The 14334-nt window shown below is 39.0% G+C and overlaps 1 protein-coding gene across 9 annotated transcripts in view; it reads left to right on the forward strand.

Annotated features, from left to right (window-relative positions):
* Positions 1-14334, forward strand: part of FHOD3 (formin homology 2 domain containing 3) — a 414657-nt gene that overhangs the window by 322923 nt on the left and 77400 nt on the right. For 6 of the 9 annotated variants that reach the window (XM_068936172.1, XM_068936165.1, XM_068936166.1 and 3 more), the window contains 3 exons: positions 3854-3988; positions 7403-7453; positions 11970-12184. In XM_068936172.1, the coding sequence (XP_068792273.1) occupies positions 3854-3988; positions 7403-7453; positions 11970-12184 (401 nt within the window). The remainder of the gene's footprint in view (positions 1-3853; positions 3989-7402; positions 7454-11969; positions 12185-14334) is intronic. The other 3 variants (XM_068936173.1, XM_068936169.1, XM_068936170.1) reach the window with 1 other exon arrangement.

Raw genomic sequence — 14334 nt, forward strand, 5'->3', positions numbered from 1 at the left:
TAGTTGTCAGAATACGGATCCTTCTGGATTATATTTGTGGAATTGAACAAATGTTTGATATTACCATTTGGTAACATATGACACCAACATTAAAATGCTGGCATATATTAGCTATAAGCCAGTTTCATGAGTGATGGCTCTCTTATGCTTTCATTGAGTAGTCACATATTCTTTTCCTTTAAAATATCTTACCACCTTTGATTCAGTGCCAGATTTGGGGGGAATTTTTATTTTTTTAATTTTTTTCTTACTTACCCATTTTAAAAATGCAGCCTACGGCAGTAAGACCCAAACGTTCTGGAGGCCTGAAGGTACTGTCACCTTCTGAACAGTGGCAGAGGACCAACATTTCCTAAAGGCTTAGCCCAAGCATTCCGACCACCTGGTTTGGCAGTCACAAATGCTATTTGCAATTAAGCTGTGAGTTCTTAGAGAGAGAGCGTTTACTTTGAGCGTTATTGCCACTGAGCTACAAGGAGAAAAAAAGGGGATGCAGACAAACCAGATAGAGACAAATTCCTTTTCAAAAATCATCCTTGAGAATATTTGAGCAGTAGATCTTACCGCTTGCTTTTCCTTCTGGCTGTTTTACAGGTTTGTGCAAGCTGAGAGCAACAGTTCTTTCTTTCAGTTTTGGTTTATGCACATGTAGAAATTAAGGCCAGAACTTACTGAATAATCAAGGCTGTTCAGCTACAGTTGCATTTTACAATAAAAAAGTAGAAGATTGATAGGCCTGAATTCCAGGTCAGTTACAGTTTTTGATAGCAACAGTGAAGCTGTGGGTTTGTTATGCTTCATAAGGGAAATGATCTCAGCATTTGGTAGGGTGGGATCTTCAAAAAGGGAAGATGTGTCAGATCTAGTGGGCTTGACAAGTGCAGGATCTTCTCACTCCACGTTATCAATGCTGTATTTTTGTCCACTGATTTTGAAGTGAGATCGAAAAGGTCACAGCCACAAAAGCAGTCAGCTGGCCGTATTCCTATGTATTTAGTTATAAACTGTTTCAAAAGAACCTTCGTGCAGCTTCAGCTGCTAATTTTGACTGTTTCATGCCGTAAACTGTCATACATATTAATGTGGCAGTCCAGAACTGACTGCATTTCAGAAAGAAATGAGTTGATTCAAGCGTGTGTGTGTGTGTGTGTGTGTGTGTGTGTTAACTTGTAACTCAGCAGAGGTATGGAGTCATAAAGTAACCAGGGGAAGCAACAGCTTTGGGCTAGTTATTCTTGATCCGAGCAGTTTTCAAGAGGTGGCAAGCTAATAGGGCGCATTAATTTTTAGTGGTTTCTTAGATGTTGGCTTTTTTTCCACCTGTATGGCTGTAAATCTTCTGTATGAATTGTGAAGCTGCTGTTCATACAGCTGCAAATTTTAAACAAGTGACCAGTGCTAGCCAAACTCTGCCAAATCAAACCCCCAAACAAGGTGTTTTGGCATCTAGAGACATTTTAGTACAAGGGCCAGGTTAGTATCCCATTTCTCCATATGATTTCCCTGTAATCCCATGAATAAGAATTTGCATTTGCTGTAGAGCCCCAAAGAGCTTAGTCAGAGCTCCAGGCCACCAACCTGCTAGATCCTGTGCAAAATTACAGTCACAAAATGGGCTGTGCCCTCACCCTCTTTGAGTGTCTCAGTATCACCCCATCCTTTCCCTTAATTTTCCTTGAGCTTTCATTAAGTCATAACTACCTTTGACTCTAAATGGAAATTTCAGCCTTCAGGGCAGCTGGATGGGATGTAGTATGTTCAAGTGTATATGCATTACATATATGCAAGTAAGTACATGCAACAGACAGGAGTACAGATTTGATAGGAACCCACCTTTTGCCATCTCTTTCAGTTCATTTCCAGATGTTTTCATGTGGTGACACTGTCCAATTTTCTACTTTCTAGAGGAATTCCTAATGATACACCCAACCTTATTACCCATGTTTTTTCATATACCACCAGGATGGAGCTCTACCTTTTAAATGTTAGTACAGTGATGCCACTGTTTCTGCTGACAGCATTTTCTTGCAGGATACACTAAAAGGGTGAAGGTTAAAATGAATTTAAAATACCTCAAAGAAAAATTCACCACACAAACTTGACTGTCAGGGTTTTTTTTTCTTTTCATGGTGGTGAAGTACATTGGAGATTTTTATGGTTTTGAGTGTGATCCAACATTGATACTGGAGGAGTGCCAGCAAGGAGGCTTTCAGAATATCAAGTTTTATACCATCTTATGTAATGTTTATGCGGGTGGGTTATGACATATTGAAATTCAATTTATTGAAATTATTGAAGCTATATTCACCCTGTCCTTCTGCCAGTGGGGCTGAAATGGCTGTTTTGGGGGATTCCTGCTTGCATAAACATAGACATTCAGAGGAGAGTGTTTTGCTTGAATGTTTTTGTCGTCTTCACCTATTTTCACTGGTGAATTGGTGCCATTACACTAAATGCCTACATTGTGCAGGCATAGACAAGGAAATAGATAAGGGAAACGATCTGACTGCTTAACAGTAATGAATATTTACTCAGGCTTGTATCACTGGTTTGGGAGCCCTACTTCAGACAGGTTTTGGTTTCTCTTCTGAACAGGGAACATCTATTTCTTTCCTTGCAAAACTCATGTTACACTAATGCAAAGAAAACACTCTACAGGGGCTATGTTTTTTTGATTTTATCAGTCTAATTCAATCAGTGTGGATGCATTTACATCTGTATGAAGCTGCCCTGAAACAATATAAATTTCTTCTGTCTAACAGACAGGAAAAAAGGCATGTTGATGCTGAGGTAAGTCTGTTGTCACGTGAGAGGCAGTGGTACCAATACAGCCAATTTGGGGAAAAGATGTGTAAGAGGAATCGCCCTCCTAGCCAAAACATTTATTATAGGAAAAAAAAAAAAAATAGACCAAGCTGCAAGTGTAAATAAATGTGGCTTTTTAAAGTGTGTTTGCTGACTAAAGCTGTTTCACCTAAAAGAACAAGAATAAATGGACCTGAATCACCAGAAAGGGGTTTAGGTTAGACATCAGAGAAGCCTTTTGTGTTGGTAAGGGTAGTTGAGCCCTGAAAACTCCGTCCTTAGGGTCCTTAAGGATTTTTAAGGCAGGTCAGATGAACAGCTTTCGAGAATGGTTTGAGTAGACTAAATCCTGCCTTGGACAAGGAGAAGAAAATGGGTAACCCCTTTAAAGACTGAATATGGTAACTTAACTGTGCTGTCCCTGGGTATTTTATTGGTATGTTTCTATATGTGATTCATTTTGCCCTTGCAGGACATGCAGCAAGGAAATTGTGATAATGGGATTTAGTGATGTATGGAGGAAAAAGAAGCCTCTGTTTAAGAGAGCGTTCAAATTCCCAAGTGCAGTTCTGAGATCTCCTTTTAGTTTTTGCTTCTCTGAATACAGGATTCTCAGGTGTTTATGACACGTCTGTTTTTAACATTGTTGCATAACATGTTTGGAAAGCACTAGAAAACTATTCCAGCTTTTTTTGTCCTTTCAAATTTCAAAATCTCATTACAAGATTCAGCTTTTCAGTTAGCAGCATTATAAAATAAAAATATGATTTAAATATTGCAGTTGAAATATTCTTAAGGGTATTTTACTTGTGCTTCAGAAATTTAGCGATACAAGAAACCTACCTCTATCTATAGCTCTTAAGCTCATCATAGCATCAAAAATCAATTCAGCAAGATGATGTTTAGTCAGAGCTTTGACATATCCATATGTGATTTTTGCCATGTCGTTCTATTGGTTGGGATTATGTTCCTTGCTAAATGATTGCTACTAAATTTTGTCAGTATGTTCAGTAAAAGTGGCCCTGAGAAATATCTTCCGTTTCTGCAGGCCAGCTTTAGGTGGTCTCCTTACATCATCTTTTCGGCAGCACCAAGAGTCCTTGGCAGCAGAAAGAGAAAGACGGCGTCAGGAGAGAGAAGAAAGATTGCAAAGGATAGAACGTGAAGAAAGAAACAAATTCAAGTAGGAACCATATTTGCTATTGATCTGTTGCCTTAATGTGTGTTAGGTTTGTAAATCACTTGGATATTCATTGCAAAATAATTGAATTGCTGAATAGTTTGTGTACTTATCTAATTCTTTAGATACCTTACTTGATATAAGTATCTTAAGAACTGGCATATTAAACCCATAATCATGAATTTTGGCATTTAATAAACTAGTGATTTTTTTTAAGGCAGCTATGTAATTGCCAGGCTAATTACACTGCCTGAATATCTGCACAGGCCTGGATTTATCATCTGACATGCTGCCTCTCAAAGCATAATCTCAATAAGGTATTGAGGATGAAACTATGGAAGGAAGGTATCAAAAAATGGAGAAAGGGACAGCACTGAGACATCTTTTTGCTTTTGTGTTTTGCAAAGTCAAAGCATTTTGGCATTTTCAGAATTTATGTTGGTGCTTGGATTACTAGACTTTTTCCCTGCTTTTTTGAGCGTACGTCTCTTCCTCCTGGAAACAGCAGCTTATAGAAAATAATTCTCGAAGTTATTGCTCAAACAGTGGTCAGATATCAGGGGCGAAGGCTGAAGTTGAATACAGCCCTTGAAGATTCAATACAGTTGAATTCCCTTTTCTCATCTGAGGCCACGTCATGCACTGTGGGATCCCAGCATGTGCTGCCTTAGGATAGTAAGGGGCAAGTCCCCTCTTTCTGTTAAATCCCTGTCTGGAAATCCCAGTACAGGCATTAGCAAAGACTGCAGTGGGCTTAGAATAGATAGGGTACCTATAGCTGAAGTGGCTTGTCTGCTGCCTTAGTCAATCTGAAGAGTGTGCACTAAGAAACAATTTTTTTTTTCATAATTGAGAGTGAAGAGTAAATAATATTGTCAAATAATATTGTCAGGAGTTAGAAGAAAGACTGTAATAATCTAAAGAATAGCAAGATAAATGTTTCGTAGCCTCAGAGTTGATATTTATGGGAAAGATGGCACAGGGTTTCCTGTGCATTTGTTTATTAGTATGCAGGATTGTTTTCATTGTAATCATCTCTTTAGTAAGAAGTGGAAATAGTCTGTGTCACAGTGAATTTGGAAAGAGGAAAACTTGCTAGTGGTTGGTTGGTTGAAGGAGATATTCTCCTGGCTCCAGAAGATAGCTAGTTTAGAAGAAAATGAGAGGCGGAGGGAAGGTGGAAGAGCACCATAATAGGATCTTTGGCAGCCAACAGCTGCCCAAGTTCTCCTGAAACAGAAACAATCAGGTCTCAGTCTTCAAGCCTCTTCCAAAAACTCTCCCTCTGAGTGGTATCATCAGACTGCTGCAGGCTGTCGTGGACAGCAAACATCATCTTTCAAAAAGGAAACTCCCAGACCAAAAAACCACCAGGACATTTGGCAGCTCAATCCGTTTGAATAGCAGATCTGCACATTTCACTAAAGGCTGACTACAGTACTTGTACTGTCACTGAAAGAGCTTCCTAAAGTCAGAAAAACACATTTTTAAAAATATACATTTTCATCCCATTGCTCCCGAATCAGAAACTGGTTAGCATGGTTGTGCATACTTGAGACAGTAAATTTTGAATGCCCAGCGTTTTCATCTTCAAGATTTGAGTTCCCAGCTCACCCAAAAGTATAATTTATATTTGAGTAGAGGGTCTCCAAAGCTACCAATTGTTGCAGACAGACAGAATCCCATAGTTGCTTAAACAGTCTGGCAGGAGGAGAACAAAGCCACAGCAAACAATCACGGACAGTTTCATAAGAGTTCTTTTGGGATTACATGATCAAACCATCAGATTGGCTGGAGACCCAGTCTCTGAAGATGTATTTTTGAACAAAAATAGCACTTCCAATTCACAACCTTTAAACTCGTGAGCAGTACTGGATTTACCATCATGACTCATCTGTTATCTCATTCTTTCCAACTCTGCTTTGAGAACGTTGCACTAGATTCTGGCACCATTATTGACAAATTGGAGATAATTTAAAAGAGAGCACCACCAGTTATGAAAGAGCTGTTTTTTAGAAAAGGTGTTAAAATGCTTTATAAGCTATTGCTAGGAAAAGCAATGCTTTGCATAATGAATATTTTCCTCAGTAGATGAACCATTGTCTCCATAGCATATATAGAACACTATGTCCTAAAGTACAAGCATTGTTCTTCAGCTGCAGGGAAAGGTGAAAGTTGTCAGAGGGAAAAGAATAATGTTACCATTTTCCTGCTGAAAAAATCCTAGTTTTCTTTTCCCTTTAGGGTTATTCCCATCGCTATTGTAATAGTAAAGAATATTATAAAATGTGATGAAAGTGTAACCAGATTCTGAAGTATGTGGAGATGGCCTGAAATGATAATAAGCGTATTACATGTTAATGATAACTTTAAAGAGCAGTTATCAGCAGATGTTTAATAGCCATTGCCATTGTAGATGAGTAATTCATTCAAAAACAGATTGTAAAGAGAAATAGTGGTGCTTTATCCGTAGATGGAAGAGTTCTGAAAATTTTTCTGGTTAGACTGCAGAAGAACCAAAGAAATACGGTGAAAGTCTCATCAATTTTGTCCATAAGATTCAGCAAAATGCTAAAAATGTCAGGGAACTATATTTCTGTGGTTTTGAGGTAGACTGGATGTTCACTGGGTTCTGCTGTTATCCGAGTTAAATGTGCTTCCTGAGTAATTTTGCACTAACAACGTTGTGGATTTGTGAATACCTGAAATTGCAGTGCCCAGGCATTCGCCAAGGTTGACTTGGCAGAAGTTAAATATATGAGTTGCTTGAGGAGCTGTGGGAGGGCCAGCTGAGATAGAAGAAGGTTTGTATCTAAAACTCAGGGTGAAAAATAAATAAAAAAGTTACCTGTCATATATTCTAAATGTGCATTTTAAGAACAAAGAGTTGTCCTGCTAGATAATGTTAAAGACCCAGCCAGTTCAGTTTCCAACTGTAGCAATTACATTTAGGAAAGATGCCTCAAAAACAGGGCAGGTACAGCATGCTCTGCACCTTGGTTTAGCCTACCAGATTCCAGTAGATACTGTTTCAGAGCATTCAAGATGGGGCAAATGAATAATTTTGAATATCCTCTAAAAGGCCTGCTCTTTATGAACATTCCTAATTCATCTTCTCTGATCCCAGTTATCAGTTTTGTGCTTCAAACTATTTACTTATTATTACTTCTAATGATCTTCCAAATTATACATTCGGTGTGTATATACATGTGGTGTTGGCATGCATAAGTGTACATGTGTAACTCTTCAGCATTTTTTTCAGAGAACAAAATTTAATAATTTTTGTTTGAAAACAGCCTTTATTGTCTCTGATTAGTCTCTTTGTACTGCTCTTGGTTTCTCCTACTGTACTTATACCCCTGTTACTGACCTTATTCTTCTGATTTCCTCTGCAACTTATTGCAACTCTCCTTTTAGCCGTGATTATTTAGACAAAAGAGAAGAACTAAGACAAGCAAGAGAAGAGAGGTTTGTATACAATGCATCCATCTTTTCCTTTGGTTGCTTCCACTTTCTATATTCTTTATTGTGTAGCTATTGGCTGTTAAAATTTTTAACTATGCATGCACAGAACACTTTATTTAAAAAGAACTCTATAATAAAGCCGTTGTTTCATTAAAATGAGAATCAAGTCCAGTGGTAAGCACAGCAATAAATAAAGAGCAGTGGGACTGGAATGTCTAAGAATGATTGATCTGTCTTTTATCTGTTTGTGTGGGAAATAAGCCTATTCCATTTGCCTCAGAAATTTGCACAGATTTAGTATTGTTATAAATCGAATAAGCCTGTATTTCTCATCCAGCGCAAGCTAAGCTTTCTGGTAGGTCAGAAAAGGCAACTGAGGATATAGGAAGAAGCTGGGGTCACCAACATTGGAAAACCAGAGTTACAGGCCCATGGAACCTGACCTACTCACAACACGTTTTTTATCGTTTATGGCCAAATATTCTTTGCCAGTCTCTCTAAAAACTAACGAGTAAATTTTACAAGCTTAGCAGTGTTTATGATTAAAACATTGTTTAATCTTATTTAAATAGAGTATTTAAGTGGACTGCACCTTTTTTTTTTCTTTTTAAATTCAGTTGAATAGTTTAGAAACTCTGGGCTAGGCTGGGGACTTCCAGTGCCTATGAAAGCACATTTTTCAAGGAACACTCAACTAAAGACCTTTGCCTTTCAATAGTTTCATCTCCGAAGTTACTCAAACCCTGGAGGGAACTCTTGTTTTCAGCTGGAAAATGTGCATGCTACTAAGTAAGCAGTAGATGAGAAATCATTTCAATTGCTTCGGTTCTGCTTTTATGGTTCTCTAGAGATTGTTATCCAGAGATACTTGTGAAATCATCAAGAATTGGAATTTTATTGTCAAAGTGCGAGAGCAGCCATCTCAGAAATTGTCATGTTGCTGGGTTTTCTCTCAAAACCATCACATAGAGGGCAATTCTTTTCTGCAAACTTAAATCTGATCTACCAGCTTGCCTATTGTGGCTGAAATAAAAATGATTTTGACATTTCTAAGGGTAAGCAAAAGTTGATGGGCTTTCCTTTGTCCTTCCAGCCAAAACAATTGCAAATAGTTTGAAGCATTTTCTAAAATGAAATACGTCTGAGCAGATAAACATCATACACTGATCTAACTTGAATAAAACCTTTCATAGCAAACATGCTTGTAAGTTAAATTTGAGACAAATTAAAAATGAGCTCTCCAGCACTTTCAAGCTGTAATGGAACACACTAAGTAAACTAGGGTATTTTTTTGGAACTGTTCACCAGCCGAACATCATTGCTGTGCAATCTGAGCCAGTTTCACCAGTCGTTAGCAACATGTCTTTATCCTTAAGGCTCTTTTGAACTGGAATGTTAAATTTTTAAGTTCCTTCTCATAGGAAGAAAGGCACATCTTTACTTTGACTGTATGTAAATATTGGAGAAAATTCCTGTAACTGAAGACAGTCCATTACATTGTCCTTCCATAATTCTCTTTCTTCCATACAAACACCTTTGCACAAATGAACTTTCACGTAGCAAGCTGGATGTTGTCTTGTTTTAAAAGAATGCAAGAACCACAAGCAAATGCTATAATCAAGGTGTTAAAATCCCAGTTAAAATATGGACTAAAAATATTTATGGCAAGCAAAACGCTAAGTTTGTGCTACTTTGAATATAGACTTTCCCTCCATATCACTTAGGAAAAGTAAAAGGAAAGAATATTGAATACATACAAATGTCTCCATTCAAGGACTGTTTTGTCTAAATTCTGTCCAATCTTTGGAGCCTGCTGCCTTCTTTCATGTCACCCTGTGCTCTAGAATACAAGCACCGACTTTTCCAACAGCTTTTGGGCTAGGCTCTCTTATGAGGGAGGAGGGGTCCCTGCAGTTTCCATGGGTTTGAAAGTAACTCAGCAACGTTCATTTCGGGTTGTTCTTTCAGATTGGTCTTGGGCTTTTTTTGCTTGGGTATTTTTCAGTGGTACTTTAAAAATACCCTGACAAAGGTATACTCCCAAGCCATCTCCAGTGCTGCTTACAGTTCAAACGGGATCGTACCCGGTGACTTAGCTGGTACAGAAATATTTTAAGTAGCCCTCAGGGCATTGCTCAGAGACCTAGAGAACTTGTAATGGTATTTTTATTCCATGATAAATGGAATGTAATGTTTGAGAGGTATACTGAAGGGATAGCCCACAAATTTGCAGCTCTCTACGTACAGAGTAGAGTCAGTATAGGCATGGTGATGGCAGTATGTTTTCCTGATTTAAAGGAATATGGCAATATATGCAGAGGCATTGTGTCAACCTTGTAGTAGAGGAACTAAATCCAGCAGAGGGATAACTCATCCTTTTCACTCCTTCAGATTTTGGTCTTCATGAGATCTCACGAATTTGATAATTTTGACATTCACTATTGAGACACTAGGTTGAACCGAAAAAAAAAACAAAAAAAACAAAATATATGTTGTTTGCCAAGTGCGAAGTGATAATGACTGAGTCCAGAATCATTTTTGCTTACCTGGTGTAAGTTGCCACATCTGGTTATTAGCTGCCCCTTTGGTAACCGAGTTATGCCCATGTGCTGCCATGAAAATTGCTGCTTAGGATACCTTTTTTCTTTCAGTGTAATGAACAGATATATTTTGAGAAGGCACATCTTGATAGTCCTCCGCTTTCCAGTTAACTGTGCAGCACAGAGCTACAGAAGCTAAAATGTTAAAGCAGCTGCAAAAGAGCTGAGGACGATAAAACATTGTAGCTCCCCCTGTTATAGAAGGATCCATCCAGATCTTTGTTGTAGTGTGTTGGCAAGCTGCAAAAATCCTCATTGCAGCCAGCTGGTCTGTACCTGTTTTAGCAAAGCCATCGATTTGAATGGCTCTTTGAGTCTTAAGTCTCGTCTGCTCTATTCTTGAGGAGGGGGAAGCCACAATACATAACTGATCACAGCAAAAAGGAGGGCTGGTTTCATTAACTGTGACAAAACACTATGATAATGCAGGCAAAAGGCTTTTTCCCCTATTGAAAAGGCAGAAATCATTCTTTAGAATTGGCTTCATGTTAGAACTGTAAACAGTTCCTATTTTATAACCATACAAGTATGTGGCTTGTTATATTTTCATCCAGAGTCTGTAGGGGTTCTTTTTCTCGCAGGATTTGTTCAAAGCATGTGCATACCTCTGGAGGAATAGAAGAAAATGAGTTTGTTCTTCATTATTACTGTTTGCAATAAAGCAAATTGCCTCTGAAAACACAAGAATTGCTCTTCAAAGACATGTTTCCATGCTCTATATAGATGTTTGCAAACGTGCATGTGTGTGTGGTTACCATATGTGCTAAGCATGTTTGTTACCACATATGGCTGACTTCTTTCCCCTTCCTGCTTTTAATGCACACTCGTACACTAATTTGGGCTGTCAGTGGGGCAGAATGGGGGAGGAGAGGTGTTCCCTGTTATGAAGTGTTTACAACAGCGGGTTGTAGGAGGATGACCACAGCGTTTCAGGGACATAAGCGGTAGTCTCGATTAACCTGTTTAACAGTTCACTTGCGGGTAAGACAAACAGTCTAAAACCCGATACAGCTGCATTCATGAATTTATTCCTTAGCAAATAACGGTGGATAAAATTAGCAGACATCTGGAAGAGGCACATATTTCAAAGTTATTTTGGTCGAAATGTATAAAGCACACTATGAAGAATATGATTGGTAGCTGGTCTTAATAAACAGTTAGTGAGTTCTGCCTGCCTAAAATGCAAAACAGATGTATCTTTGTTCTTTTAAAGTGACTTTGATGAATAAACTACATGTGACGTCAGGTCCAAGCTATTGGATGTCTGAGTCCGGCACAGAAATTTTTCAGAATAAAAAAAAAAAAAAAGAAAACTTTCCATTGTAGACTCTGGAGAGAACAAAGTGAATTCCAGTGCGTTGCTCTCTGAGCAAATAGAAGCAGGTTCAGAGACTTTAGATAGTCGGTCCAAACGTTTATTATTGGCATTATTTTCAGGGAGATCTGTTTTTGTCTGCTGCATTGAACCGTTTTTCTCTTCTTGCAGCAAGTCTCAGACTTTGGCTATTTGCATCAGTATTAAAGGGCTCTGGCTTTGGAGGGTTGTTTTCCACCCCCCTCCAGTTTTAGTTTTGAGAGAGGGAGGGCTGGGAGAAGGAGGAGGTACAGGAGGAGGGTGAAAAGGCGGACAGGCAAATCCTTCCAAAAGGAAAAGGACTATGCAGACAGAAAGCTCTGTCTAAGAGCTGTTTAATTCTAGCATTTTTGGTTTTGTTTTGTCATGAGCAATTTCACTTTTTTCAGGGGAATAGTCTTTGCTTTGGTGTGCGTTTTTTGGCAGCTTGACCAGGCAGGCAGTTTAGCGCTATCCCCCTTGTGTCAGGAAGTCAGCTCATTCTCTGCAGGTGTTTCATCCATAAACAAGCATCAACCACAGGCTTCTCTTTCTTTACGGAAACCCTTTGGAATTTAACTTTCAGATACAAATACTTGGAGAGGTTGGCAGCTGAGGAGTATGAGAAGGAGCTGAAAAGTCGGAGCGTAAACCGAGGCAGAAGTGAGCTGTCCTTGAACCTGAGATCTCCTTCAGCGCCATCCTCGCCTGTACCCAAGTGCATCAGCCCAGCATCTGTTGAGTCCCAGGAAGAGCTGAAGACCCCTTCCACCCCCTGTGGGACTCCTCAGCCCTCAGAAGGTAAGTGAAAGCAGGGCGGGGGAGCAGCATGACATTTTTATGACTGTTTCTCTTGGGTTAGCAGTGCTTTTTAATGCATGAGTACCTGAATATAACCTCTGAGGTGCCAAAGTAAAGGGTCTTGTCATATTGCTTCGTGCTGTCTGCCTGAATTTCCTTCCTTTTTTTCCACATGGATGTGGCTGTCTTCTAGTCTATTCAAGGAAAGAATACATTGCTGATTTATATTATCATTGTCTGTTGCTACTAGGATAAAATAATTGGAAAATACAGCATACAGAGGGTCTTATTTTAGCATCGTGATCCTCGTGTATTAGAAGTTACTGAGTACTAAACCAACAATATTCCTGCCAACAGATTCTGCTTATGTGGATTCTCTGAAAGAAATGCAACAGATGAATGCCAAGATTATAATAACCTTCCAGCATAGCACAGGCTGAATGGTACAGACCAAAAAGGTCTTGAATTGAAGGCAGGGAGAGTGTTTTGGTTATTTTTAACACCAGCAAAAACTCTTAAAATTGTAGCACAAGTAGTAAAAGACTTAAAAGAGACCACAGACAATTAGTAAAAAGCAAAGTATAATTAGCGTTTGCACGGTTGGTTTGCTGTCATATAATTTATTGGTGTGCAGAGCAATATTTTGTGTGTGCACGTCATTCTGCCACTTGTATCATGTACCACTCCTTCAGTCCTCCAAAACAACAACAACAAAAAAAAACACCATACAGATTTATATTTGTGCCACATGATGTTGCATTAACATTGGGAGCTTCAGTGCATGTTGAGGGTGAATTATTGCCATCATTCATTTTTATTTGATTTGATTTCCTGCTACATGCTATTGGTGATTAATGCTTTTGTGACTTGCACTACTTGGTTTTATTGAGTGTTATGGCTGGTAGCATGCTATAAAGCAAGGCAATTTAAGGAAAAAGTTACAGATACTAAATGTTGTATATGATTATGCTCACCATATTAAATAGGTGAAGTTTATTTAATTTAAGTTTATATGTTTTCTCAATTATATTCCCAGTTTTCTTGTCTGGCACCCTACAAGTCCCAGTGGAATCATTTGAACTTAAAAAACATGGATGTTTTCCTGTAACACTGATATTCATAAACACCAAGATGTCCAGTTTTTCAAGTGCGATATTGCTTTTAGAGCAAATAAGCTGGATTTTTCCACCATTAGGATTTCAGACTTGGGTAGGGAGCAAGTATCTCTTTTATGATGATTATTTTAACATATTTCTCCTGGAAGAGAAGCATTCAAAAATATTGCAGCATGAAATGGAGTAGCATGATCCGTTTGGAGAATAAATTTAGAGCAGGTGTACAGGGCAACTTCAGGCAGTCTGAATATGGCGAAGCAGTCGGCACATGCGTAGGCAGGACATCTCTACTGGCAAAATCAGAAGGCAGCACTTGGAAGCTCAGCAAATAAACCGCAGGCAGAGAACATATACATGAGGCAGGGTAAGGCACAAGTCCAGCCACAGGCAACTGCAGGCAGATGGCCAGGACTGCACCAGAGCATCTTGCTTCAGTGGGAGTTCTGCATGAGTAAGGACTGCTGCTTCAGGCCTAAAAGCAACATCAGAAATAATCAGCATGGGGACAGGGCAGGCTCTCTCCTCCTCTGGAGGTGGCCCGTTTATTGGATCTCACCCAGCAGCTGGCAGACTTACTTGCAGATTTTGTGCCATGGCCTCTAGCCTACTGTCTGAGCTCCTTATGCTCCATAATGAATTAATATCTCTACATTTTTTCTGTTCTCAGGAAATGTTCTTACTCCTGCTTAATAAATAGAGAAACTGAGGCACTAACTTGCTTAAGTCATTTGTAGGAAGGCAGAAATAGAGCTATGGACAGAGCCCAGATTGCTCAAACCCCAAAGTTTCTTTAAATGTGAAAGTCATTGTCTTCCCAAGCAAGGATAAAGCTGCAGAAGGAAAATACTTGCTCAGTTCTGTGCTCACTAAGATCCTCCAAATCTTCCAAAAGAACTGCCTTAACGGATATAAGACATTTCTCTACAGTATTCTGATGCTGACATCAAATGGGAAGTGTATTCCTTTACTGGCAAAACAATAACTACTTTTAGGAGTCAGATATATTTTGTCCCCAATATCCTTTGGGCTTCGAGT

Source organism: Struthio camelus, chromosome 2 (genome assembly GCF_040807025.1).
Source record: "Struthio camelus isolate bStrCam1 chromosome 2, bStrCam1.hap1, whole genome shotgun sequence".
In the NCBI taxonomy this organism is placed as follows: domain Eukaryota; kingdom Metazoa; phylum Chordata; class Aves; order Struthioniformes; family Struthionidae; genus Struthio; species Struthio camelus.